The 27,972-nt window shown below is 48.0% G+C and overlaps 1 protein-coding gene across 2 annotated transcripts; it reads right to left on the reverse strand.

Moving 5' to 3' along the window:
• Nucleotides 1-2,450: 2,450 nt before the first annotated feature.
• jcada (junctional cadherin 5 associated a) lies at nt 2,451-27,972 on the reverse strand. 2 transcript variants are annotated; one of them, XM_083995610.1, is made up of 5 exons: nt 27,922-27,972; nt 14,077-14,741; nt 9,448-10,407; nt 3,513-7,153; nt 2,451-2,707 (listed from the first exon to the last, which is right to left on the reverse strand). In XM_083995610.1, the coding sequence occupies exons 2-5, from the start codon at nt 14,526-14,528 to the stop codon at nt 2,673-2,675; spliced, it is 5,088 nt and encodes a 1,695-aa protein (XP_083851736.1). In that variant the 5' UTR covers nt 14,529-14,741; nt 27,922-27,972; the 3' UTR covers nt 2,451-2,672. The 2 variants fall into 2 exon arrangements, with proteins under 2 accessions (XP_083851736.1, XP_083851735.1); XM_083995609.1 differs by lacking the exon at nt 27,922-27,972 and adding an exon at nt 27,526-27,689.

Below are 27,972 nucleotides of genomic sequence, written 5' to 3' on the forward strand. Positions count from 1 at the left end.
ACACAAGAGTTTCCATCAGGATTAAATGTATCTTATCTTTTCTTGTCTTTAAAGAAAACACAATATCTCTGTGTTTTTCACCATCATTAATAATAAATATGTGCATATCTGGAACTTGTAATGGCATCAAACAATGTGCAACATTAATAATGAAGAGGCAGCATGTTTCATGCAAAGACTTTTATTTATGAATAGTCTGCAGCACTGTACAACAGCACACACTTGTCTCTATTTATGACCATTTTAATGATCATAGCAAATATAGACAAATATTGTGCCTTCAAAAACAGTTCCCTTTTCACAATAATCTAAAAATACCTTGTTCTGTTTAAATATGTAGCTTAACTTTGGAAAATAAAATATACATTATATGAAATATAACACTTGTTTATTGGATAGACTATATAGTACCAAATGCAATTATATGCAAATACACCTTCTCTCTCTCGCTCTCTGTGACGTCTTACGCATTTCATGCACAAAAAAACAAGAAAAACAAAAAAAAAGATGCCGCGCATACAAAAGAAGCTGTACATACTTCTGTATGAAAATAGAAAATATCAAAGCAAGATGTGCACCAATAGTCTCCTATATTATGTTACAAAGAAGTTGCAGTACAAAAAAGACCTACTGTATACGAGAATGACCAGATAACACAGTTTTTACCTGGAACACAGAGGTACGGGTACTCGGGGCCGGTTAACGGGACAAAGACAACACCTCCTCCTCCACCACACACGACGACAACCACAACCACGTCCGACAGGTTCAACATCAAACACAGCTGGATCGAAGAGTGAGTGACAGGGTCGAAGAAGCAGAACCAGGACCAGGAGTTACAACAGTTTGAGCTTTGAATTTTGGTGCTTGAACCCAGTGAATGTTGATGTCCAATGCATAGCATAAAGTTTGGTTTGGTATGGGTTTTTTTTTTTGTCATATTTTTTTATTTTTTATTATTCCTTGTATTGCTACCCCCAGTGAGTGAGTGACGTGAGTGTAAACCGACTGCCAGTTATGCCCACACACACACACAACTTGCACAAAGCACTGATATGTCAACATTAAATTACTGTGATTAGTTTTCCAACAGCTATGTTCTGTACAGCATCGTCCATATTAAGCATCATCATCGGCTTAATATTGATTATTATTATTACTATTATTATTGCCAAAAAACAACAACTCCAGAATTGTGTGTGTGTGTCGTGTTGTGTGTGTTAAAGTAAAGTGAATTACTGACGTCCAGTTTAAATTAGGATCTGTAAACCGACAATACTGGATGTGTTACACACACACACACACACAAACAAAGTTCTCCACAGACACAGTGTGTACAAGGCACACTGCGATCAATATAGCTACATCTATCATTTCCTGCAAGAAGCACTTCTGAAATCACACAGGAACTATAAGATATGCACAAAGAAAAAAAAAGAAAGAAACCCCCACGGTTAAATATAGACTTCTGTTAATGCCACAAAATATAGATTTTTCTTTTTGAACAGTATGAGGATTAACAAAAATAACATCAACATCAGACATTTTTCTTGTTTTTCTTCTTATTTTTTTCCCCTGATACACGTTTGCGATTGGCGATGCTGAGACTGACGGCACCGGGGCGGAGAGGGAGGGTGAGGAAGAGGGTGAGGAACGTGAATCCCCCCTCCGAGTGTAATCTCCGAGTATTTGAAGGAGATTATCAGGTGCTCGCCCGGTAGCATAAAGCCAATAATCTCAGCAGTGCAAATCTTAACACTTGTACCAAAAAAAAAAAAAAAAAAAAGCAGAGCTTCAAAGCAAAGCAAAAAAAAAAACGTTTAAATGAGATCAGCTCCTTGAAACGGAGACTTAACTTCTCAAAATCGTGTCACAGACGCTCGTGTACAACAACTATATTGCTCTAGAGTGAAACTATTCAAGGACCACAGTGTTTCTCATTGCAATCCCAGCTCTCTGAGTACATTCTCTATCACACAAGTATAAGAATAAAGAGCAGGGGGGGTTCATTATTAGTAATACACCCAAAGACTACACTTCCAAAAAATCTAGTCTTTTCTTAACATAGATAAGAAAATATACATTTCTTCAGCAATTAAATGTCTTAAATTGATTTTTTTTTATATTCTTAATAATAAAATCTTATAACTCTGTCTTATTTACATTTGGTGTAGGTTATAATACTGATTGTAATGCAATAATGTTGCCTTCTTGTATATTTTCTGTTACATTTCTTTTTGTTTTGCTGAACAGAAGCACTTTTACATTCATATTTCAACACGCCCCGGCTCGTAAACGGAGCACGACGGGTGCACACTGGGAATAATGACATGCATTTTTCCAAAAGCGAAAACAAAAACAAAGAGAGACGGCTTTGAAAACAAGAGGAAGTCCGTTTGCTTGAGCAAATAAACTTCACCGGAGGAGCGGAGTGGAGAGGATGGGAGGATGAGGATGACAACGGGGTTGAAAAGGCCCGGAGAATCGGCACCGGCGGCGCCTTTATATTTGGCTGTAAAAATGCTCTCGCAGCACCAGGACAGTCAGGTATACGTGAGGAAACAAAGTGAGACAATATCGACTGAGCCCCGAGGTGAGATGAAAAAGCTTTGTTGTTGGATAAAAAGCTGCTGAAGTGGAGAAAAGACGGATTTCCACAGTGGTGTCGCAGGTCACACTCTCTCCACCCGGCTCGGGTCGTAGGCGTCTGATGAGAAAAAGAGACGAAAGAAAAGATGAAACAACACAATCGAAGCTGAAGTCAGAGAGTCAGGGCGACGTTATTTACTCTTAATGGAAAAGATCTTAAAGGAACAGTCCCGCAGTTTGAGACACCTGCTCTTTGGACCATTTTCTTACTGTGCTGTTGCTTCTGTTTTTAAGCTTCTTTTCTTTCTGTTTTAATGTGATACACAAACACTTTCCTCTTCCTTTATTTGATTTCTTTATGAAAATGAGATGGGAAAACTGACAACAAGTTAGATGTCTTTACATGAGGATGAGGACGCAGGAAGAGACGGCCTGTTTACCAGCTCCTTTGAAGGTCACTGAGGTCAATGCTACATCTCAAAAACAAAAAACCAAAGAGTAAAATCTACAAACTAAGATTTTTTGTGGATTTATAATGCACTGTTGGCTCCGCTCTTTATGCTAAAATAAAATAATCCTAGCATCTAATCTCTAATCTCACAATCAGCATAACCAGTTAAAACTCATAAATCATGTATGATATTATTATGACAATAAGATATTGTATTTTGTATTTTATGTCACTACTGTGTTTTTGTTCCTTTTGAATAATAAATAATTAGATTATCATATTTGTTTATGTTTCAGGTATGAGTGAAACTGCCACTAAACAGCATTTTGATTTTTTGATTTTTCACGTGTCACAGTGAGCAAAACTGAAAAACTGCAAAAAGGAAAAAAAAAAAAAAAGGATTACGAAAATAATATTTGATTTTAACAAACACCAGCCCAGGTATAAACATATTAAACGTCGTATGTCTCACCTGAGATGGAGAGCACCTCCTCCACCTCCTCCTCCATGTTGGAGGCGCTGCAGGTTGCCGGCGGCAGTGTTATCTCTCTCTTGGGGACGCTGCGTGGTTTCGGGAGCAGAGGAGGTTTCTGCAGCCGAGTGCGCTGCTTCGGTTTGGGCGCCTTCCCTCCCTCCGCTCTCCTCCTCTTCACCTCCTCCTGTTTCTTCTCCCTGACACCTCCTGTTTCTCCCTGCTCCTCCTGATGCTTTACTCGCGAGTCGTCCTCCACGATCCTCAGCTCCACCTCTCCCTCCTCCCGCTCTCCCGGTTTCACCTCCACGTCGAATTCTTTACTCTTCACCTCGTTCTCCACTTTCAGTGCAATCTCTACGTTTTTCTCTCCTGCCGCCTCCTCCTCCTCCTCCTTGTCCTCTTTTCTTTGCTCCTCCTCGCATATCGTTTCCTCCTCCTCTGCTTTAGGTTTACAGTCTTCTTCAGGATCTCCCAGCTCTTCATGTGTTTCATGTGCATTCTCATGTTTACCTGGGTTCTCCACCTCCTCCTCTTGTTTCTTCTCCTCCTCCTCCTCCTCTTCTTGTTTCTCCTCGACTTCCTCCTTCCTCGTTTCTTCTTCAACCTCAACCTCCCCCTCCTCCCTCTGTCCATCTCCCCCCTCAGCAGCACCAGCAGCTTCTCCTCCTCCTCCTCCTCCTCCTCCAGACTCGGAGCCTTTGAGACTGAGGCGTCTGATCCGAGACACCGAGTCCAGCTCCTTCATCCGCGACGATCTGCCCGGAGAAGTCGCAGATAAAGAAGAAGATGATGAAGAAGAAGAAGAGGAAGAAGTAGAAGAAGCAGCGAAGGAGTTCAGTTTGTCCTGCAGAGATTCGATGAGTTTGCCCGCCCCGCCTCGCCCCTTCCTCTCCCCGCTGCAGGTGCTCAGCGCCAGCGTCTCGTCGGGGGTGACGGGCAGCGAGAGGAGCAGCTTGCTGGGCGGGAACTCGGGCAGGTCGAGCACCGCGGCGCCGGCGGACTGAGTCTCAGCGTCCTGGTTGTGTTCCTGATCGCTGCTGTGCTTTTGTCTGTCGTCGTCGTCTTCTTCTCGCTCCGCTCCTAACCCTGTCATCTCCGTCGTCTCCGTCGTTGTCTCCTCCACCTCCTCCGTCCCTTGGACAACGTGGGACTCCTCGTCGACTTGCTCGCACTCTCCTATCACCTGCTGTGTCTCTTCTTCACTCGGACTTGGACTCAGTCGTGTGTCAGCTGCTGCGGCTGTTGCGTCCGTCTCGTCCTGGTTGTCCCCGACGCCCAAGGCCTCCACGGGAACGGCGATGCCCAGGATGCGCGCCGCCCGCTGCTCGATGGACTCGTTCTCCGGGATGCCCTTCGCGCATTTGACCTCGTACAAGTTGCTGAGGTCCTCTGCGGGCAAAGCGTTGGCCTTCTCCTGGATCAGCAGGTTCTCCAGGTGCTTGTCCGCCATCGTCGACTCGTTCCTGTAGGTGAGCGGCTCCGAGACGGCGTACCTCCCGTTGCCCTCGTCGTCCTCCAACACGAAGGAAACCTCCCTGCTGAGCCGTGTGACGCGCGGCGACGCTTCCCTCTGAGGCGATCTGCTGTTTTCGCTCCTCGACCTGCAGATGCGTAAAATCGCGTCTCCCCTGAAAGGCGGACCGCCGTCTGATTGAACCTTCCTCTGCGTGTCCGCCGCCTCGGCTTGAAGCTCTTTCCTTGTCGAGTTGTGCTCGGGGCTGCCGCCGTTTTTAACGATTGCTGTCCTGTTGTCCCACGAGAGCGGGGACGGGACTGAGAGCGAGCGCTGCATCGGCTCCCCGGGGCCGCCGGGGGTCTCCGTGTACACGGTCAACCCCACGTCCCTCAGTAGCGACTCTTGGGCGACTGGGATGTCCTGTCTGTAGATCCTGTTGGACTCGCTGTGAGGGGACAGCGGGGACAGGAGGCCGTTGTCTCTGAGGCCCGGGTTGTGGAGCACACACAGCTCGTTCATTGGTGGCATGTTGTTGCACTGCGGCCTGGAGAACGCGCTCCTGAAGTCCACGGAGTCCAGATCTGCGGTGGAGGCCAAGGACTTGGATCTGACCTTTATACTGGCGGGTCTCTCTATGTGCATCGGCGGGAGACTGATCGCCTCCCGTCCCGGTTCTGGACCTGCAGTGAAGTGTGTTCCTGATTTAAACGGGTCTAGACTCTGATCCGCGTTGGGTCTCTTCTTGATCGTGTCCTCCATCTCCTTATTGATGCTCTCCAGCTCTCCGATGGCGTCGCACGGCCGCCGATTCACCGGCTTCAAGAGAAACTGTCCAAAGACCACCTGCTCCGCCGCCGCCGCGCTCTCCGGGGGGGTGGAGTTGCTCTTCCTGGGAGAGGACGGCGGCTGCTGGTCGAACTGATCCTGTGTCTTGGACGGGGAGGACGGTTCCTGATGTGTCGGGCTGAGGCTGAGGCGGGAGAAGGCGCTGTTGCTGGAGCGGTGGAGGTTTTTCTGTCCCGCCATGGGGAAACCGTACGACGAGTTGCTGTCCGTCCCCACGCCGCTGTCCGTGGTCGTGTCCGAGGCCGACTGGACGGGCGGAGGACTCTGAGGTTCTGGGCTTTTCACCACCGTCAAAGGAGAACCAGTCTGGGTTTCCTGATTGCGGTACTGGTTCCCGGGCCAGGAGCCGGCGTAGCACAGCTCTTTGTCCTCGCTGGCCTGCAGCGCCCAGGCGTCGATGATCTCCTTCCTCAGGGGAGCCCTCTTGTAATTCCTCATGGAGGATGTGCTGCTGGTGTGGTAGTGGGAGTAGTGGGTGGGTTTGATGGGCATCTCGTTCACAGACTTGCTCCGGACGCTCTTGCTCTCTCTGAGGCCCACGGCGAACGTCTCGGTGTTGGTGACGCTCAGGCTCGGCATCGTCTCGTTGTTGTTCTGATCCGCCGCCGAGTCTTTGTTGATGTTCGTCGGCGTGTGAACGGGGACGGACACAAGGCAGAAGATGGTCTCGCTCACTCTCCTCTTGGTGTTCCTGTTGTTCTCCGGCATCGTGTCCGGGGCGATCTTCTTCACGTGGGTGATGGTTTCTGCGAAGACCTGGTCCGAGCCGGAGCCCTGGCGAGAGGAAGCTCTGCTCAACGGCGCCTGGAAGCTCGAGGAGGGGGACGGAGGAGGACGTGGGTTTTTGGGATATCTGTTGTTGCAGTTTTGGTCAGTTGCTGGGAAGTTATCGACAGTTTCTTTGTGCAAATCGCTGTGCCACCTGTTATTGTCATTGTCAAAGTCGCTAGAAGACGTCTGGTTATTAGCATCATCGGCCAGCTTGGCGGCGATGAAAGGCCCCAGTGGTGGGGGCAAGAAGGCACTGTCGTCGGACACGGGCTCCGACACGGTGACGCTGGGAAGCTCGTTGCGGATGTGGCGGATCTTGTCGGCGTCCGTCAGGGAGTTGCCGCCCAGGGCTGAGGAGATGTGACGGATGCGGGGGTCGTCGAAGGGGATGTACTGGACGCCTCCCCCCGGGTGCTCCTGGGTCGTGTACACGGGGTAGAGCTGCTTCTGGCAGGACAAGCTCCTCTCTCTCTGGGGATCGGGCCAGGAACCGGCCGGGTGTCTGATGAACCAGTGAGACCCGTCTGGAGCCACCTGGATCTGCTGGTACACGTCCCCTCGGTACCTGCAGGGGAAGACGACAGTTTAGTGAGTGAGTTTTCTTTCATTCAGTACGTTTTTATGCACAGCTTATTCGAGCTATGCTCAAACTTCGATTTCGGCGTCTAATCAGACTTCTGTCCTCGTGCCAATTTACATGCAACTGAGAAAATCGAATAACTAACGGGAACGTGTCCTCCTCCTCAACACCAGGTGGCGGTAATGTGTTGTTTCAGCGGGTTACTACGGCCCCTTTTCCGGTTGACCTATTAGCCAGGCAGCAGACCGGCGTTTATGAACAATGTTCATCTCGTACATAATGTGCGCGTTACTTATTGTGCAGATAAGTTGCACGCTATCCCTCGTGGTCATGGTGATTTTGAGAGGCAGACAAGAACGCCGTAACACTACAACAATAGCTACAATAGCGACCGGCTTTCTTGGATGTTTTTGTCCCGGGGTCTTATGCCAGCGCAGGGGGTCTGGAGCATGGCACATGCGTTGTCCAGTTAAACTCCAATTAAGGCGTCTACATGCCGGAGAAAGTCGAATTCCAATCGCATTATCTGGGTGTCTTAATCAGAGTTGGAGAACTCGGACTAGCGCGTCGGACTAGCGCGTTTACATGCACTCAGTTGTCCAGTTATAGTCAGATTAAGGCAATAATTCAGTTTTCTCAAGTGTCATGTAAACGTGTGTGCTGGACAGACACATTGGTAACTATTACCATATATTTTCATATTTCATATCGGATATACAATATCTTATATTCTGATATCTTACACTGTGTTTTTTAAATTTTAATATTCCTGGATGCAGGCACAATAACACAATTCACTGTGCATTGTACTAATTGTGTAGGCTATGTGACAAAGAAATCTTATCTGATCTTATATCATTAAAGAGTATAGAAAACTGGAGCCTCTGTTGTTACTGCATAACATAAAATTCACCCAAAGTTTGATTTAGGCCAAAAAATATATAGTGGTTAATCTCAAATTACACTTTTTAAGGACCTGTACAGTAAATATAAAGATGAATGAACTACAAATGTCTTAAGACTTTAAAGGAATAACATCCTGCATTTCAATATTTTTACTTGGTCGTAAGTAGTTTTGACTAAAACATCATGTTGATCAATAAGGTGTGATGCTGAAGGATATTCTTCTTAGTTGGCAAAATCAACAAACTATCGCCTTTAGAAATAACTTCATACAAACGTATTATTATGTGGAAATATATGGAAAATAAACCAGTTTCTGTTTTGCAGCTTTCACCTGTTGATTTTTCAAAAATCTTTAATTTACAAAATATATAAATATGGGTTTAACATGAAGTGAAGTAGAAGACCGTGTTGTGATGGGAACACAGCAACGACGGCTGAAGTGACATCGATGGCCCCGATATATATTCTGCTGCGTTGCCGTAGTGACGGAATCCAGAGATCGCTAGGCAACGTTTACGGCCACTTCACTTGTTCAGGAAAACCAGGTCACTCTGCACACAGGTTATATAGGCTGAGAGGAATCGATGCTTGTTTGTTTTAGAGACAATTTGATATCTTTGATAAGTTTTCATTGATGTTTTTATCAATACACACGTGGATGAATAAAGTAGGAAAAAAGCGGGTGAGCAGGTTTCTAACAGATAAACTCACAATTTATACAAGAGGAGGATGCAACATCAAATCTACATCTCCTTAACCGTCGCTGCTTATAGTCCTTTAAAGGGATAGTTCAACATTTTGGCAAATTGGCCCGTTGCCATAATTCCTATAGTTTTAGGAATAGGTTTGTTACCTTTAATTGTCGGTGCAAGCCATTTTTAGAATGGCGGAGCAGAGCCGCGAGCTGCTCAGAGCTACACTACGGAGGCTCATGGGATTTCTTGGTAAGCTGGGACCTGCACATTCACCACGCTATGAGATAATAACGGAGCGTTACGAGACTGAGTTGTTTTCGAGGTAAATTCATGCAAAACCGCTGATGTGCGTTACCGTCGGGGCAGTTTTTCAGCAAGCAGTCCCTGCATTTAGCCTACCTCAAAAGTAACTCGTAACGTTCCGTTATTATCTCATAGTGTGGTGAATGTGCAGGTCACAACTTGTCCACCAGAGCGTTTTGGAGTTGTTGGATTGTGTATTTGATGAGGGAAATCAAGAAATCCCATTAGCCTCCGTAGCGTAGAGATATACAGATATGCACAGCACTGTAGTATGCACATTAGTGTAGTTTGACCTCTGAGTGTTGAGGTTGTGACTCCATCACATCGACAACATCTGTCCACAGACATAAAACACCTGTCTCTGTATTCATTTACCTGTAGTCCAGAGGAATCTCCCCGTATCCCCGACGTCCTGCTGCCATTAACGGGGCTCTTTTATACGACGGGGGAGGGATGTATCCCGGAGGTCCAGAGTCCGACGCATAGTAGTCCAGCTGGGCGTCGCCCGGCCGCAACATGGGGATCGGCGTCCTGTCCCTGGCCTGGGGGATGACCGAGTCTCTCCCCGACAGCACCTCACAGCTTCCCCGGATCTGCTGGTGCATCTCGTAGGACGGAGGTCTGGGTGGTCGGGTGAAGCGGGGCTTTGGTGTCATCGAGAGTTGGTTGGCGCTCGCCGGCCGGCCGTTCTCCGGCCAGCGGGGCGCCCTGTAAAGGTCGTGGTGAGACAGTGGGTGGCCGTTGACCCGCCTGTACAGCTCCTGACCGGACGAGCCGATGATGTCCACGTACTGCAGGCTCTCGGGCTGCAGCATCCGGGGCAGCGACTGGGATTTGGCTTTGGTCCGGGGGTGGACGACCATGCCCTCGGGCGTCCGGGCGTGGAGCCGCTGCTGCTGCTGCTCCTGAGCCCAGCGCTCGCCCTCGCTCTGAGACAGCTGCCGGCCAAAGCTCACGGCCGGACGCCACTCGTCCGTCCCCAGGCTCTGGCACTTCCTCTCGGTGGCCATCTTCCACTGATGCAGAGCCGCCTCGCGCTCTCTGGACCGGGCCTGAGCCTGGACCTGGGCCTGGGCCTGAGCCTGAGCCTGGGCCTGAGCCGCCCAGCGGTGCCGCTCCTGCGCCGCCCGCTGACGCTCCTCCGCAGACATCTCCTGGCCTCTGGCTTGCTGAGGCCCGTCCGGTCGGCTGTAGCCCCCCTGTCCTCCTCCGCCGCCGCCATGCGACTCTCTGAAGTCGGCGTAATCCAGCAGCACAGTGAAGTCCTGGCCTCTTCTCCTCCAGTAGGACACGTCCTTCGCCTGCGACTGTGGACCTCTGGAGCCGTCGCAGAACCTGAGGAGACAAGCAGAGATGAAGCAGCTGCAGCCGACTACGACCAAACAATCAGAACTTATTTTCCTGCTGCTTTAACACGGGTTAGGGTTCCCAAAGTGAGGTCAGTCAATTGAAAACAATTCAATACTGCGTTTAACTGTAATTGTTAATCTTCCTCTTGTGTTAGGGTCGCCACTGACCTGTTTTTAGCTTTTTAATGCATAAAAGTACCACATACATTTGCATTAAGGCTTTTTGACATGGTCCTGAACCTCTATTTAAACCAAATAAAAAATAAATGAAAAATTTCAAAAAATTCTAAAATGCTCTGGGTAAACATTTGTGTTGAGAGGAAGGTTCAATTGAAGTCAAGGGGTATACTGACTAAACACCACACCAAAAATATTAAAACCAACATTTTCATGGATAAGGAAGCCTAACAATGTAACCAAGAGAAGAAAAACATTTTTTTTAGTGAATTTTACAGCTGATTTAAGACACAGATCAAAACCGACCCTAACACAAGAGATGGTAGCGGAAAGCTGACACAAGACGAAGGTTAAAAAGATAAAAGTAGTAGTTGAATTAAAAATAAAAACCATGCAAATAAATTTCCCTCCTCATCTTTAGATGTGGCCGATCTCCGAGTGGCCATCTCTAAAATTAAACCGTCTCATTAGGAGAGATTAACGCTGAAACAAAGTAATTCCCAAGATGTGAATTTGCACAGCAACAATGTTAACTCAGTAGGGTTAGGTTTAGGAATCTTAGAGTAAGTGAGGCTGTTCTGGTCTTTTGTGTAGTCGTTATGCCCGTGTTTGGATACGTCTATTAGTGCGTGTGCTCTGCGCGCTGTGTCACCTCCAGGGACGGGGGGGTCACAGTCTATGGCTTCGTTATTTTGCGGCGTCGCAGGTTGAAAAGTTTGGGAACCCCTGCTTTAACATGTGGACAGACCGGAAAGAAAAACTGGATTCATCTCCCACTAGATGGAGACAGATGACCACGAGTGGCAGCTCATTGTCTGGTCATTGTGATTTCTCTCTTTTCTTTCTTTTCTTTTCTTTTTTTCTATGGGGGGCATAATGAACACGTTACACAATGACACACAGTGGCTGTGAGTCCCAGATGTCCTTCAAGACAGATCAACACTTCAGAGGACGTTTCATTGACGGACGCTCGGCTGCAGCAGAGGAAGGAAAGAAGCTCCTGATGTATGTGAGAGGATGTTAGTTTGATCGGTTACAGGAAGAAGAAGGAGAAGACGAGGACCGGGGTCGCAGTGCACCGCCGGATCGTTGTGGGATATTTGCAGACTGACTGACTGACTGACAACGTAAACAAGACGCAAGCACATGTGTGCGCGCCCTGGAGGCCGAGGCGACTGAGCGTCCTTGACATTTCCATCCACAATCATCACTGGACAGGGATGTTTGCTGGGGGAAGGGGAGCAGGAGCAGAGAGGGAGAAGAGGAGGAGGAGGAGGGGGGGGGGGGGGGGGGGGGGGGGGTGAGCCATGCCAATTTGATAAATCTGAGGGCATCTCATGTAAGATGAGTTGCCATCATTAGTATAATTGGGTCTAAGTAGCGCTGCCTAATCGGAGCGCCAAGTTAGGCCTGTTTCCTTATCTACACTAAGGCTGCCAGGCAAAACGGATTTGGATAAGGAGAAGAGAAGAAAGAAGGACGAACAAACAACAGAGTGAAATTGCAGAACATATGTCTTAGCAATTCCCACATTCCCCAATAGAAAGCTGCGATAGCACTGGCACAGCAGCGACATGAAAATGAGGATTACTCGTCTCAAAGAATAAAAACCAAAAACAGAAAAAGAGACAGAGAGAGAGAGAGAGAGAGAAAACACACACAGTAACACAACCAGTGACATTATTCAAGGTCATTTGACTATTTTCAGATGCTCTGTCACTGGCTGGTGGCTGAAAGGGATTATGGAGAGGAGGGGTAGGGGTAGGGGGAGTCAAGCCAAATACAATGTAAGGAAAAAAAAGGGGGAAAAATCTGACAAGCCTGCCTAATTGTGTGGACAGGAGAACAGCTGTATTGACTTTGTCTCAGTTACAGCGCACTAACCTCACAATTGGTGCAAATAGGCAAACTAAACAATCCTGTTTTCAGGAAGGAGACACATACACATCGGCTGCATCGGCGGCTACACACACACAGCCCCCCCCCCCCTCGATCCGAGAGGGTCGGTCTCAATTGCATAACTCCAGACGAAGCTAAATATAGCCTCCCCTCCATATACATATTTAAATAAACCCTACACGAGTCTTGTATTATTGATGACGTGCATTATATAAGCAGGTGTGAAGCCTGGGAGACAGTGGAAGCCAATTATGTGATGTTATGGTCGTGCTCAGAGTGAGGAAAGGGGGGGGGGCATCAGGACCCAACCTGGCAACCTGAGCAGGTTTCGGACTGAGCATGCTCAGAAAGAGACCACATAGGTTTTTATTTTTCACCCAGGAGCTGTTTTGATTACAACTCCAAGATCCCATGTGGCAGATTAAGACTCCAGCGCACATTATTATCCCTCCTCCAGTGGCCGGGACTTGATTGGGAAAAAGCGAGAGAAAGAGAGAGATGGGAAGTGACACACAAGGAGGAGGAAGAAGAAAGAAAGAAAAAGAGAGAAAGAGGGAGATGGCTGGAGGGAGTGAGCGACAGCGTCAAGCAGCTCCGTTTATGACGTGGTGTAAAATCCTCCATGCAAACTCTGTGACAAGTTGTTTAAAGGTACATTGTGTAGGAATTCCTCCCATCTAGCGTTGCGGTTGTTTATCGCAAAGCAACTCCATCGTATTTTTCATGCTGCATTCACGTGAAATTGGGCAGACGGCAGACGGACGACAGCCTCTGCACGTAACGGCATAAACAAGCCTCTATGTAAACAAGTGGCAAAACAATACACGTGACAATATGTTGTCATGGCGATGTCGTATTGTTTAACTGACCCACGTTTTACCGGCTTTCTCTCTCGACTCCTGTGACTAAAATTACATCTGGTTTGTTACCGACGGCCATCTGCCCGACTGCAGGTGAATGCAGCATCAGTGTAACGCTCCATTCCTGACAGGAAGTTAGCCAAAACCACCGGATCGCTTACTTCTGCTTTAATGAAAAACAGACTTTTGAACAAAATAATCGATTTTCGTGAATAGATAACAGGAGAAGTTACACAATGTCCCTTTAAAGCAGAAGTAAGCGATCGGGTGGTTTTGTCTAACTTCCTGTCAGCCGATGGAGTTAGCAGTCCCCGCCCTCGTCCCTACATCACCACATTCACGCGCATCCCTTGGCTGTACACACAGAGAGGACCGCCCCTTTATGCTGTTCTCTCTCCTCATTGGATAAAGGTTGTAGGATACAATGAAGTTTTCTCCTCGGCTCAGAGCAGAGCAGAGTGACTGACAGACCCGTGTTTCAGACCAAACACTCTATAGAAGTGATTGCTGTCGGAAGATAGAACTATTTAAGACTTATATTAACACAAATATTCCGCTTACTTCTGCTTTAATGTCGTTACTGAGCTTCATCAAAGCAGCAAAACAGCAGTGAGGGAGTGAGGACAGACCATAATCAGGACATGAACGTGCAGGAAGAGGAGGAGGAGGAGGAAAAGGAAGAGGAGGAGTCAGTTGGGACCAGTTGGTGTGGTTCTTACCCGCTGTCCGAGGTCAGCGACTCTCCCAGGGAGTGAGTGTCTGTCTGGCTCCTCTCTCCGTCCAGCCGCCTGCGCTCCCTGGGCTCGTTGTTGTTGTTGGAGGTGGAGGAGGAGGTGATGGTCATGCTGCCACCAACACCACCAACGCCACCGTGGTGCAGCAGCAGCGGCGGCGGGGGCGGGGGGAGGGGCTGCCTGGCTCCGCCCCCGTTCCCGTAGGGCGCCGCGGGCCCTCGCTCGTAGCCGTTCAGGGCCCTGGTGGAGCCGGGCCGGTTCTCCAGGAGGTCGTGGTGCTTGCTGCTGTAGGACGGCGGCGAGGACGAGGGCGCCTGGCGGGACGAGGAGGAGGAGGAGGAGGCGGGGGGGACCGGGGTCGGGGCGGAGGAAGGGACGGGGCTGTGCTTGGGCAGCTTGTATCCATGAGAGATGAGGAGATCCTCCACGCTGTACATGGTCGCATTGGTTTATGCTGGTGTGATGATTCTGTTTCCCTCGTCTCGTCTTTTCTTTTTTTTGTTTTGTGTTTTGTTTTTCTTTTCTCAGAGAGAGGAAGGTAGGTTGTCGGTTGTCAAGGCGTCTCTGCTGCTTCTTCTTCTTCTTCTTCTCCTTCCCTTACGTGCAGCAGCGGCAGGATCACCGGCACAGCTGCGCAGCTGAGGCCATCACTGGGAAGAGAAGCACAGAGACAGAGAGGGAGGATGACATGAGGAGACACACGGAGAAAAGAAGTAGAAGAAGGTGACGGTAAAACCATTATCTCTGCTGCTGCCCGTGTCCCAACACACACACACACACACACTCTCACACACACACACACACAAAAAAAGAGAATCTGAGCTGCCACGACAAACACAACCCCCCCTCCTCCTCCTCCTCCTCCTCCTCCCCTCTTCTCCTCTCCTCCTAGCAACAACCCTCCTTCCTCCCGTCTCACTCAGAGACCACCGGCACCAAAACGATCGAACCCTCCAGGAACCAAACCGCCGGTCACGTGACCATCATCATCATCATCATCATCAGCAGCAGCAGCAGCATCACTGTTGTCGTCGTCGGCGACAGACAGACAGAGAGACAGAGAGAGAGACAGAGAGACAGACAGAGAGACAGAGAGAGAGACAGAGAGACAGACAGGACCTTGAGGAGCTGCAGCAGCGGAGACACAGCGGGCTGAGTCCCTGCAGACCGCCGTGCAGCAGCCGACCGACCGCCGCTCATGTTCTGCATCAGGAGGCGGCGGCGGCAGCAGGGGGATTCTACCCCCCCTCCTCCCCCCCTCCTCCTCCTCCTCCTCAACATCTCCTCTTCATCTCTGAAGCATCTTAGTTTGAATGGTTTTAGTCTAAAAGGATGAAGATGTTGTTGTTGTTGTTTTGTTTTCATTGTTTCCCTAAATAAACCTGGACCGGCTCAAAAAGTCACAGAGATGTGAGTCGACTGCTGACGGACAGAAACTCACTCTGACAATCAGTTAATTATTCAGGTTCGTTGAGTCGAGTTTTAAAGCTCAGATTCAGAGCTTCCTGCCTTTTCTTTTTCTTTCTTTCTTTTTTTTTAAACATTACCAAGTTTTTGTTACAATGGGCTTTATGCACAGCTCCACTACTTCCTGAAATAAGCCAGCTCATTGGACCAACTGATTAATCCAGGTGTGTTTGACCATTGTTGTGAGGTCAGACACACCTGGATTAATCAGTTGGTCCAATAATGTAAGACAGGAAATAAAGTAGCTGGCTTATTTCAGGAAGTAGTGGAGCTGTGCATAAAGCCTATTGGATATGTTCTGGGATATTATGTACTCTGTTTTTATACTTGAATGACGTGATGTATGTTTTGAGATATCATGTATTCTATTTTAGTACTTGAACGCACCAAGATGTAGCTGCTGAGTCCTAATCTGTCAGTTAGGTTTGTTGCGTTAGATACACGCCTGATTAACAACAACAACACACACACATGTTGCTTATCACATTCTGAGGACATGCGTGGACAGTGGTTGGCCTGTCCACATCACAGGTAACTGGCCAATTATATTCTGTCGCGCGAGATCCAACCCTGTACGGGGCAGGCCCAGCCCAAGAAGATAAATATGAACCATTTCTTGAAATCAGGGCTTCTACTACTTTTGCACGAAAGACTTCTCTGGTTTGTTCTTGGGCTTCCAATATAAGAATTGGGATAACATTCTCTAAAACAGTGAGTTGAGTCTCTTTGGTTTCGGACTGAATCGTGTGCAGATATTTCATGTTGGCAACATGTTTAGCTCCTGAGCTGTTGAATTTTATCCTTATGAACATGGAACAAGACTGTAAAGCAGCTGCTGAGTTAGAGCTGAATGATGTGCAAAACAAAATAAATCATATTAAGGTTATTTTGACAGATATTCAAAACAAAGAAAAACACTGCACTCTCCAAAAAACTTTCAGGAACAAACTGAAGAGGTGCACGGCCAAAAGTTGCACTTAAAGAAAAAGGAAGACGTTGTCGAAACCGGTCTGTGTGTGTGTTAAGCACCGACGCAGTTTGCAATAAAAAACAGTGAGAAGGACACGAGTGCTGCTGGCCTTTCTTCTTTTTCTTTTTCTTATTTTGACAGATATGCCAATACATGTATATCTGCATTTCACTTTCACTGAAAACAATGTAATAAAAATGATTATGTAAGTTTTGACTGTCCATTTAAGATAAGATAAGATAAGATAAGATAAGATATTTAAACTACACAGTGCAAAAGACCAAAGATTCATAGAGAGGAAATAAAAATAAAAGTCCAGGAAAAGAGGAAGGTGGAACAGATCCAGTCGATCAAACAGTAAAACGCCTCAATTCACTGATGCATCAGTACAATTTAATGATGTGAGGTCATTTTAAACCACACTGGCTGCTGGTTGGTTTACTACTGACCGCACACTGATCTGCTCTCGCCTCCGCCCACTCAACTGCCAATCACATACCAGCATCCTGTGGCAGAAAGCATCAGAAACAGCTCATATGAGTCAAACATCGGTCCATATATGCACTATTTCCTGGTGTGGGGAGTGTGATTTCTAACATCTCGTCTCTACAGCAGCATCACAACGCTTCAATTATGGGATGTTGTGACACATTTTACCTACAGTTTGTATAATTACGATAATGATGATGAACCCAAATAATAAAGAGGTACTGACGGCTCGCTGCTGAGCCCTGGGAGACGACGATAGGCAGTTTCCTGACAGTGAGTAGGCTATATAGACTAGTCACTACACCATTAATCAAGAAAATAATTTGCACACTAATCAATAATCAATGGCTGCACTGCTGCCTGTGCACGTCTCATTACTCTGAAGGCTTTGGAGCCGGCTTGCAGTTTCAGAGGTTAAACAGCATGACATGACATTTTGCTTTCTGCCTCCTCCTCCAAAAAAAACCAAAAAAAAACTGATGATATGTATGTACCATGAAGAAGTGATGACACCCAGGATGCATCTTTCTGCACATGAATGATGTAATGCCCTTGATGAAGTCATGCGCGCGGCCTTGTCAACAGGACAGATGCTGCTGCAGCCCACTCACTCAATACTCCCCACCGGAGCAGACTGCCAGCAAACCTGGCTGGCCTTAATAAGAAATGGCATCCAGGAGCAGCGGCGCGAGACTTGTTGCCAGAATCAAACGCTGCTCAGACTGCTTTTTAAAAGCCAATCACACTCTTTGATTGTTTTAATGCTACAGTTAAAATCGTCTTGTGTTTTTCTTTTGTGTTTTGTTTTTCCATGCAGGCTCTCTGGAGGAGGAAACCGGCCCAGATGTATTCAGCTGCAGACAGATTAGCATTTGTTTTGCTACTTAGCATTTGTTAAGCCATGATAGCCCCACAGAGATGGAGAAAACACATCTATAAAAGGAGGCCTGACTCACAGGGCACCACCACCTCCTCTCCTTCCTTCCTCCTTCCCTCCTTCCTTCCCTCCTTCCTTCCTTCCCTTGCTACCTGAGCCCTCGGATAGCCGACTAGGTGATTAACAGGATCCAAGACCGTGAAACGCCGCTCTCTTTGTATGTCTGGCTCTCTAATACGATTATCTTTTTCATTTAAAACCTTAAACCTGTTAGTTTTGGAGGATTGACTCTTGGCGCTTGCCCAGTTCGTTTTTTTCTTCCCCCTCCCCGTTGAGTTTAACTCTTTCCAACTTTTGTAGGCTACAGAAGATCTCCTGAACGTCGTCCACTTCGTTTCGTTTTTACCTCCAAGATGAAGCATGTGGACGCCATTTTTCATCAAGTGTTATTTCATAAACTTTATCTGAACCGGGCGACGGGCCAGAGAAGGTTCGTCCAATAACTCACACTCCACTCGACGCTCTGAAATATACTGTAAATGGCAGCGACGTGGAGTCCAAGCTGGTAATATCAGAGGCCATTCGTCATTCACAAAGTTTTTTTTCCTTCAAACTAAGAAACTTTCCCATCAGAGGAGAAACCATATCAGGTTTTCACATCTCCCCCTCCCCCTTTATCCCACCACTTCTCCCTGCAAACAAGGCTTAATTAAACGAGCCGTAGGTGAAGCGCCTGTGTTTATAAATATGATAATTCACTCTTCTCTTGTTGTGATGTTTGCATATGAACCTGTTTTAACTCCGTCACATCCATATGCCGCCGTCTAATCTGACTAAATCCTTAATCTGAGGCAATTGCTCTTGGTGTCATCACTAAATGAGGATTATCTCCATCATCAGATATAAAAATAAATAAAAAAAATAAATAAAAAAGTGAGGATTTCCTTCTGTAAAATGACCCCCCCTCCTCCTCCTCCCTCTCCCCACCCCCAGCTCTCGCTCCCCTCCTTCCCTTAAACACTGCTAATGCTGTTATGCAATGGAATTACCCATTTTATATCAAATAAAACCTCAGATTCAAGCAACGGTATGCAACAATGGCCGGCTTTCATCCCCCCCCCACCCCCACCCGATACACAACAACATTGTGTTTCATTACAATGCCTTCTTGTGTGCAAAAGAGAACGGTGTTAAAGGGGCTTGAATTTGGAAACTGGTATGGTGGAGGGGAGTGGGGAGAGTGGGGAAGAAAAAAAAATAGAAAAATGAAAAAGTGCAGATCTGCCGTATTTTTAATGACACGACTCGCTCACAGAGAGAAATTAATGGTGGAGTTTATGGATAACATATGCTGCAACGTAAACTAAAAATAAAGAGAACCACATGAGTTGCTGGCGATTATTCCCCTGCACACACACACACACACACACACACACACACACACACACACACACACACACACACACACACACACACACACACACACACACACACACACACACACACACACACACACACACATATACACACACACACGAGCACCACTACTGTAACCGTCGTCATTAACCGCGCGGCGAAGGATTGAAGAGTGCCACTTCTGAGGTCAAGTGAACTTTTTGCCAAGGTCGCGGCTTGTTTATTAAAAACAGATACAAGCTGTGTGGAAGGGGAGGAGGTGGGAGGAGGTGGGAGGTGGGAGTGGTGTTGAGGTGGGGGTGAGGGTGTGTGAGGGGGTGTGTGTGTAGAGGGGTGTGTGTGCTGTGTCCTTACTGGTGGCTACACCAGCGGCGGGCTGCAGGGGCCATGACGGTTTGCAGGTTGACAGTTTGGTGTCAGCTCCTTATTCATGGCCCAGCTGAGATGAGGGCACGGTGGGTAGGGAGGCAGCGAGGAAGGAAGGAAGGAAGGAAGGAAGGAAGGAAGGGAGGAAGCAGAGGGAGAGGGAGGGGGAGAGGGAGAGGGAGAGGGAGAGGGAGAGGGACAGCACGGGTGGCAGACAATGCAGGACAGAGACCTAGATCAGGCCTGGGGGGCAGGTGGAGGGGGGGGAGAGGCAGAACTGCAGCTCTGGTTTTATACTCGGTGCAATTCACACAGGTTGCACATGGAGATGAGAGCGATCCGATCCAGTATCGGTGTCAGGTGTTTTACTGAGGATGTAGTGATTTCATTCAGTAGTTTAAATGTCTATAAGAATGTACCGATGCAGCTTTTTCAGTCCTTATACTGATACCGATACCTCGACATAGCATAGTGGCTGATACCTGATATCAATCCAATACCACTATTGAATTAAAGGGACAACGAGGAGTTTCTCCAGCGGCAGAACGAAAAATTCCGCGACAATAAAAAAGTCTCATATTAATGTGGATGAATCTACGTTACCACTTGTTCATGGGTCCATTTTCGATAAATATATCGTTTTGTCTCGTTATTTTGTTATTATTAGTGGTGGTGGAAACGCTGGGCGAGCCGACCAGCGTTTCTTTACTTTCGGTTACGTGGCGAGTCATGAGAATAACGCTGCTGAATCGCCGTTTATGGTGGGAACTACGACGGTATGTGATCGTCTTCGAACCTCTGACTTTAATTCTTGATGAATGAAAACATGAGTCTGTCTTGCGCCGGTCAAAGAATTTCACGGTGCAGAGGCTCATAAATGTAGTGTGAAAACGCTTCGCTTTTCCAAAACTCCTCGTTGTCCCTTTAATACACTCTACAACTGGCCATGTGGAAGACAGTGAGGGCATTTCAGCTGCCAGCAACAACTTTAAAGTTTGTGAACTATGTAAGTCTGGTCTCTCCTCCTCTACGTCTCTAACCCTCCTCTCCTCCATGTGCATTTGTTTCGAAGCCGGTGAGAAATCAATCCATGGAGCGGTGGATAAGGTTATTTATCATTTACCATGTTACCATGTGTATATCTGTGTAGTCTTGATCTTGACCTGATCTTACAAGGTTGGTTTTCAGCCAAGAGACACTAGGTGGAAGACAGAGAGCCTCCATTCACCCTGCAACTAGTTACAAGTCGTTGATTTAACCAGAACTAGGACTCTGGAGCTGGTTAATTAAGGTAAAAATCCTGCATAGTCCACAGCTAAGCTACTGTCGTGATGTCAAGTTAGGAAAGTAAAGTTAAAGTCAAGCCTGATGGATTTATCCTGTTGAGTTGAAGCTTTTTGTCTTTTACTGTTTTGATTTTTGTCGATCTTTTCATTCTTGCACATATTTTGCAAATCCTCATTTTGGAAAACCTTAAATTGTTGTTGTTTCTGCAAGAATCCAAACTGTTTGTACGTGAAGTCGCCACAAAGTTCAACTAAATACATTTGACGCTCTTTAAATAAGAAGCTGCCAAGCTGGGTTGTTATGTACCCGACCAACGACAATGATAACAACAATAATCATCACAAAGAAATATATATTTATCGAAACTGACAAATACTGGATCGGTGCATCTCTAGTTTCGAGCCCAACATGGTCAGTTTGAGCTGAACTGATGAGATTGTGTAATAAACTTTGCAGATAGTGAGCAGTTGCTGCACTGTGGTCCACTCCAAACAAATACAAATAATAATGACTAATGTTTCCTAAAGAGGAGACGGAGACGTCGTGTTAAAATAGCAAATCTACCGACTACTACGGACAAAAACAAATCTGGATTTAACAGGCTGCAGCACAACAAAAGAAACTCTCCAACACCAGAGCCGAGGAACAGAAACGGACGATAAGCTGCTTCCTAAAAATATTCCAGAGGAGCCGCACCTCTCCAAACACATTGTTCCCCCGTCTCCTTGGATCTTGGGAGTGGGTGTGTGTGTGTGTGTGTGTGTGTGTGTGTGTGTGGACTTGGCCGGACTCTGACCTGCATCTGTTGTTGTTGTTGTGCGCATGCATGGTGTGTTCAGGTACGACAGCACATCACAGCGAGTGAAGCGGCAAACGAGTTGCACACATTGTGTTATCTATCTATGTGACATCACTGCGTCCAGCCGATGGGGCCGTCGCTCTTCCTGAGGAAGTCGCCGGGAGGACGCAGGAGGAGCCGGCGGTGTGTCGCACATGTTTCCAGTCAGAGTCAGGGGTCTCCGAGGAGACAGAGACAGAGATAGAGAGATAGAGAGATAGAGAGGGGGAGAGTGTGTCGGAGAGGTACGGTTTACGTCTTAGGACATCCTCAGGTGTCAGGCTTCAGCGTCCGACCTCAGATGAAAAGGCAGAAGGTCTCAGGAAAACCTCTGTCAGACGTCACACTAAACGGCCTCAGAAAAATCTGTCTCATATAAAAACAGACTGTTTTTGTTGCTTCAAATTTTCATTTAAATTGAAGGGATAGTTCAACATTTTGTCAAATTGGCCCATTGCCATAATCCCTATAGTCATAGCAGTAGGTTCGTTACCTTTAATTGTCGGTGCAAGCTGTTTTTAGAACGGCGGAGCAGAGCCGCGAGCTGCTCAGAGCTACGCTACGGAGGCTAATGGGATTTCTTGGTTTCCCTCCATCAAACTCATCAAATACACAATCCAACAACTCCAAAACGCTCTGGTGGACAAGTTGTGGGAAATTCATGCAAACCCGCTGATGCGCATTCCCGTCGGGGGCAGTTTTTCATCAAGCAGTGTCTGCATTTCCCTCTAAAACAACTCTGTCTGGTAACGTTGTGTTATTATCTCATAGCGTGGTGAATGTGCAGGTCACAACTTGTCCACCAGAGCGTTGTGGAGTTGTTGGATTGTGTATTTGATGAGTTTGATGAGGGAAACCAAGAAATCCCATAATGAGCCTCCGTAGCGTAGCTCTGAGCAGCTCACGGCTCTGCTCCGCCGTTCTAAAAACAGCTTGCACCAACAATTAAAGGTAACAAACCTACTGCTACAGTATGGCTATAGGGATTATGGCAATGGGCCAATTTGCCAAAATGTTGAACTATCCCTTTAAAGTTTGAAGAAACAAAAATAGTCAGTTTTTATACGAAACAGATTTTTCTGAGGGCGTTTAGCCTGGTGACCCCCCCCCCCCCCCCCCCCCCCCCCCCCCCCCCCCCCCCTCTCCAACATCAGCAACTTGTGCAACATGTTTTATCATCATGAGCTGAAACGACAAGTGAACAAGTGTGTTTACAACCAAAACATTTCCCTGGCCACTGCAAGAACAAGCTCATCACCACGTTGCAGCCCATGTGCCTCATCGTCCTTCTCCTCCTCCTCCTCCTCCTCCAGCATCCACACCCTCCTCCTGGCGGGGGGGTGGGGGGTGGGGGGATAAGCAACAGGCAGAGACGGCGCATTGTGACTCAATTAGCTCATGTGGAAAAGGTTTAGCCAAGAAAACACACATAACAAAACCCCCCCAAAAAAACAACGCCCACTAAGATTATTTTGTTGAGAGCATATCCCATGGCAACAGTTGTTTTGCTTTTGTGAATGGCAGCTCACAGACAATAGCATGTGGGCCGCTAAGCTATTCCCGCTGCATCGCTTCAGTCCAAAACTTATTACAGTCAGACTCCACTGGCAGGGAAATCAAAGGCAGGATGGGATGGGATGGGGGAGTAAAAAGGGAGGAGGGGTAGTGGGGAGTAAAGAGAGGAGGAGGAGGAGGAGGGAGGGGATGAGGGGGGGGTGTTGTTTTTATTCCACCATATTCAAACACATCACAGTCTGTAACTCTGTGGCTCTGATTCATCTCAGACTGTCAGAAAGTAGACCAGCCAAACATTTGTCATCCAACTTTAACGCAGCGGCACCATCCGTTTGTTTTTGTTTTTTCTCTCCAATCCAAAGAAAAAACTTTAATAACCACTCACTCAGTGACGCACAAACACTGTAATAATAGCTTAATAGTTCGTTAATGCAGAGCGGAGCCTAAACCAATAAGACGCAGCGTGGGTAATTACATCAATGGATGGTTTCCCCCTCTTTGTGCAGCCAGCTTAACTGAGACGTAGCAATCTGACGTCATGAGATTTTCTCCACCTGAATGCATCCAGCTCTCATACATGATTACCGTTATTATTATGTGCAGGGAGATGCACGAGGGCTCCGACACACACACACACACACCAGGGCTCATGCCAGCGTTTGGGAAATGATCGTTTCATATGAGAAAAACATAAAGGAGTTGGTTATTAGACACGCTAATCCAACCAGGCACTGTTTTCTGCTGCACAGTGGGCTTCACCTGCACTGAACTATTCCCAAAAGCCACGCTGTTTCTGAGCACTGCCAAACCGGCTTCATGGTAATTAGTGTCTGTCAAGGTCCGGGGCCTTTGCTAGAGATGACAGTCGCACGGTTTATCAGCCAGCAACACAGTGATCAAAGGGTTAGCACGCTCGGGCTTCCTGCTAATCAGATGTGGACTCTGCATGCCTCCTGCTCAGTGTTGTGTAGAGAGAAAGAGAAAGAGAGGAAATGTCTGAAACAAGCCAACAACATAAACATCATGCATCCACAAAGATTCAGCATGTTTTAGAGAGTGATAGGCTATATAAAATGACGAAGCAGCAGCAGCAGGAGGAGGAAACGGAGAAGGAGGATGCTGTTCATGCAGATTACAGGTGGGATGCTTCACAATGTGTCTGAGGTTTTGTGGGTGAAAACTGCTGTGAAAATGAGTCGTCAGGGCTCAAATCGCTGCACTGGCATGAACAGACAGACACCATCACAAAAGCAAAAGCAGATCGTCAAACATCTGCCAAACATGTGGACGTCCAGCAGCAGCAGCAGCAACAGCGGCAGCAGCAGCAGCAGCTACACATTATCCAGCCTGAGACACGACAACGTTTCATTTCATGCCTCCGATTCGCTGCCCCCACGCTCCGAGAGAGAGAGGAGAGAGGAGAGAGGAAAGAGGAGAGAGGAGAGGCGCCCTGGCAGATGTCAGTAGCTTTCACACGTTTCTGGCTGGCTTCATCCCACCACCAGCCCTCTCCTTCCTCTCCTATCCTATCCTCTCCCTTTCCCTTCTCTCTTCTCTTCCTTCCTTCCTTCCTGCCTCCTCTTGCCTGCGTCACCTCCAACGCTGACATCACATGTGACATCAGGCAGAGGACCTCCGAGGGGATCCCTTGTAGCCAGGCAGGCAAAGCATCAGATGACTTTCACGGAGGCTCTCTGGCTTCGGCAAGGAAAGGAAGAAAAAAAAGGGAAAAACCTTTCATTTTCTTGATGTGCCTGCCTGGCCTAGAAATGAAGCTTAAGACTGGCAGGCAGAGAGGACCGAGCTGACATACACACACATATACACATAGATATATATACACACACACACACAGTGGAAAGGGAAAGCATGGCCGTGGGATAACCAGACTCCCTTGCATGCGACACCACCAGGAAGTTCCATCCCAGCCTTATCGGGGCTCGCCGTCCGGACCGCTCCTGAAAACTGAACCTAGCTATGACTCATTTCATTTCACGGCCCCTTCTTCTTCCACTGTTTTTTTTTTTTTTTTTTTTTTGCTGACCAACCCTTTCCTCCGCCGCTGGAAGGAATTAATGAGCTGCTTCCCTTCTTAATACCCCCGTCCCACCACCACCTCCACCTCCCTCTCTCACCCCCCTCAGGGCCTCGTGTTCACACACCATCCCAGTCTCAAGGATGTGTGAAAGACCCACCACACACACACACACACACACACACACACACACACATGAAAGCATGCACCCACACACTGAAATCAGTCTTTCCTGTGAGGCTGCACATTTTGGTGTGGTGGGCTCCTGTGTTTTGGCTTTTTTCTTTTCTTTTCTTTTTTTTTTTTTTTTAACTCCACAGCTTCTGGTTTCCACAGATCTTGCACTATCTCTCTCATTCTCTCTCTCTCTTCTCTTTCATTCTCTCTCTATCCTCGTTGCTGACATTTGCTAACAGCTCTTGATGTGAGCTCACTGAGCTATGAAAGGTCTTGGCAAGTGGGAACAGATCACTCCTGGGCAGCGATGTGAGGAGAACTTCCATAAATACTATACAACCCTAAAATACTCAGACCTGAGGGCGGGACACACACACACACACACTGACTGGACGGACACACACACACACACAGGCTTGATCGAATCTGCCGGGATGAAAATGGGATTTACTGCACACAAAAAAAAACCTGATGCTGCTTCACTTCACTCCACTTCACTCCACCGCAGGGATAATTAGCTCTAAGTATTACTACTAGCATCATCTTGAACAGGTAAAAAAAAAGAAGAAAAAACCTCCTTTGCTTTGACAGCGTGTCCTCTAGAGGTCCCTCAGTGACAGGCAGCTGCTCACTGTTTATGTGCATGCAGGACCTTCTGAAATGAAAGCCATTAGAGCAGGTTGCAATCACTGTGACATGACCTGCAGGTTCAGAGCAGAGAGTTTTATACAGGAGAGAGTTGTTGTAGGCCATTAAAATTCAATAGAAACGACACAGTAAAAACCTTTTTAAAGTTCAGTTGTTTCAGCGGCGGCACATGAATCACATTATTTACCAGCTGAAGCAAACTGACAGCAGGATGTCTGCTGCTGCTGCTGCTGCTGCTGTGACAGAGTGCACCCGTGCAAGGTTATAAAATAAGGCGGTGTGTGTGTGCATGTGTGGGGATGGATGGAGGGAGGGAGGGAGAGGAGGAGGGGGAGGAGAGGGGGGGAGAAGGAGAAGAGGAGGTCAAGCAGCAGCCATCATCATGCAAACATGCTGCAGGTGTGACAAAGTGACAGCATGCAAACATCAAAGCCTCCTGCTAAACTTGGCACACCATTTGCCAAAGGCTGTTTGCGGCTCATTTCCATTCGCCATTTGTTTTCTCTATAGCCTACACCCCCCCTCACCCACTCACCCACTCAACCCCCCCTCCCTCCTAGAATAAGAGAGACCCAGGACCAGGGACCAGGGAGACCAGGACCAGCCGCCTGGACCCGCGTCGTTATGAAATGACTGACAGGCTTGGCAGGATGCCGCCCCCACTGGTTCTGGTGCAGGTCTCCGTCGTGTAGCTGACTTTAGCCTAGCCCCCCCTCCCCTCCACCCCCCACCCCCGATGCGCGCATGCAGCTCACAGATGCGGGGAGAAAACGGATCCCGTCCGAGCCTCCGCCTGTTCGGGCTGCGGCGGCACCGAGGAGCCGCTCCACACAGTCTGAACCAGACTTCACATGTTGTTCTCATCAATACGAGTCCTCGCTGTAATCCGGCTCATCGATGACCCCACTGCACAGCCTGCACCTCGATGGCAGCTCTGTTTTATAACTCACACTCCTTCTCATCTCATCACACACAGGCAAAGTGATCCCCCAAGTTAAACAGTGGGTCTATATAAGTGAAGGATGTGGAGTGGCAGTGGGTCTGGGGGCTCCACACCGGCCGCGGCCGCACGCTGCAGTTCAACTCCGTGATTAGTCTGATAGTCGATATAAATCACTGCGCGTAAGACGGGACATAAAAAACTGCGTAATTTGGACGGAGTTTGGCCTCAGCGGCGGAGCTCGGCACCGCGGGGCTAGCGCTAGCCCGGCTAGCTCCATCACACTGTAACCTTCAGCTGATCGGAGCGCGTCCGCACACACACACACACACACACTCACACACACAGTGTCAAGTTGGAGGAGAGAGAAAATAGAAATAAACACACCGCCGTCCTCCGACCGCTTCACCTTCTGCTGCTGCTGTCGCGTCCTGGAGGAGCCAGCACAGTCCCGCTCCTCTCCCCCTCCACCTCCTCCTCCTCCTCCTGCTCCACCACCGTCCTCCTAAATCTCCCTAATCCCGGCGCAGGGCGCCAGCAGCCGGGCAGAGCAGAGCAGCGGCGCTCGGCTGCAACTTGAGAGAACCGCTGGAAACGTGGAAGAGCAGATGCGACTGTGCAGCTCAGCCCGCTCCTCTCCGCTCCGCTCCGCTCCTCTCGGTTCGCCTGCTCAGCCTCCTCCAGCAGCCCGCATGTGTCGTCAAATTTAAAAACACAGACCCGCACCACCTCCTCCGACATTTACCTGAATAAATCTCGCGAAGCTGCGCCGCTGAAGGAAAGTAGAGCAGTGTTTTTTTTTTACCTGTGAAATGCGCTGTTGCGTCGCCGCCTAGTCCCCGGCGGTCATCCCGGC

The sequence above is a fragment of the Trachurus trachurus genome (assembly GCF_905171665.1).
Source record: "Trachurus trachurus genome assembly, chromosome: 20".
In the NCBI taxonomy this organism is placed as follows: Eukaryota; Metazoa; Chordata; class Actinopteri; order Carangiformes; family Carangidae; genus Trachurus; species Trachurus trachurus.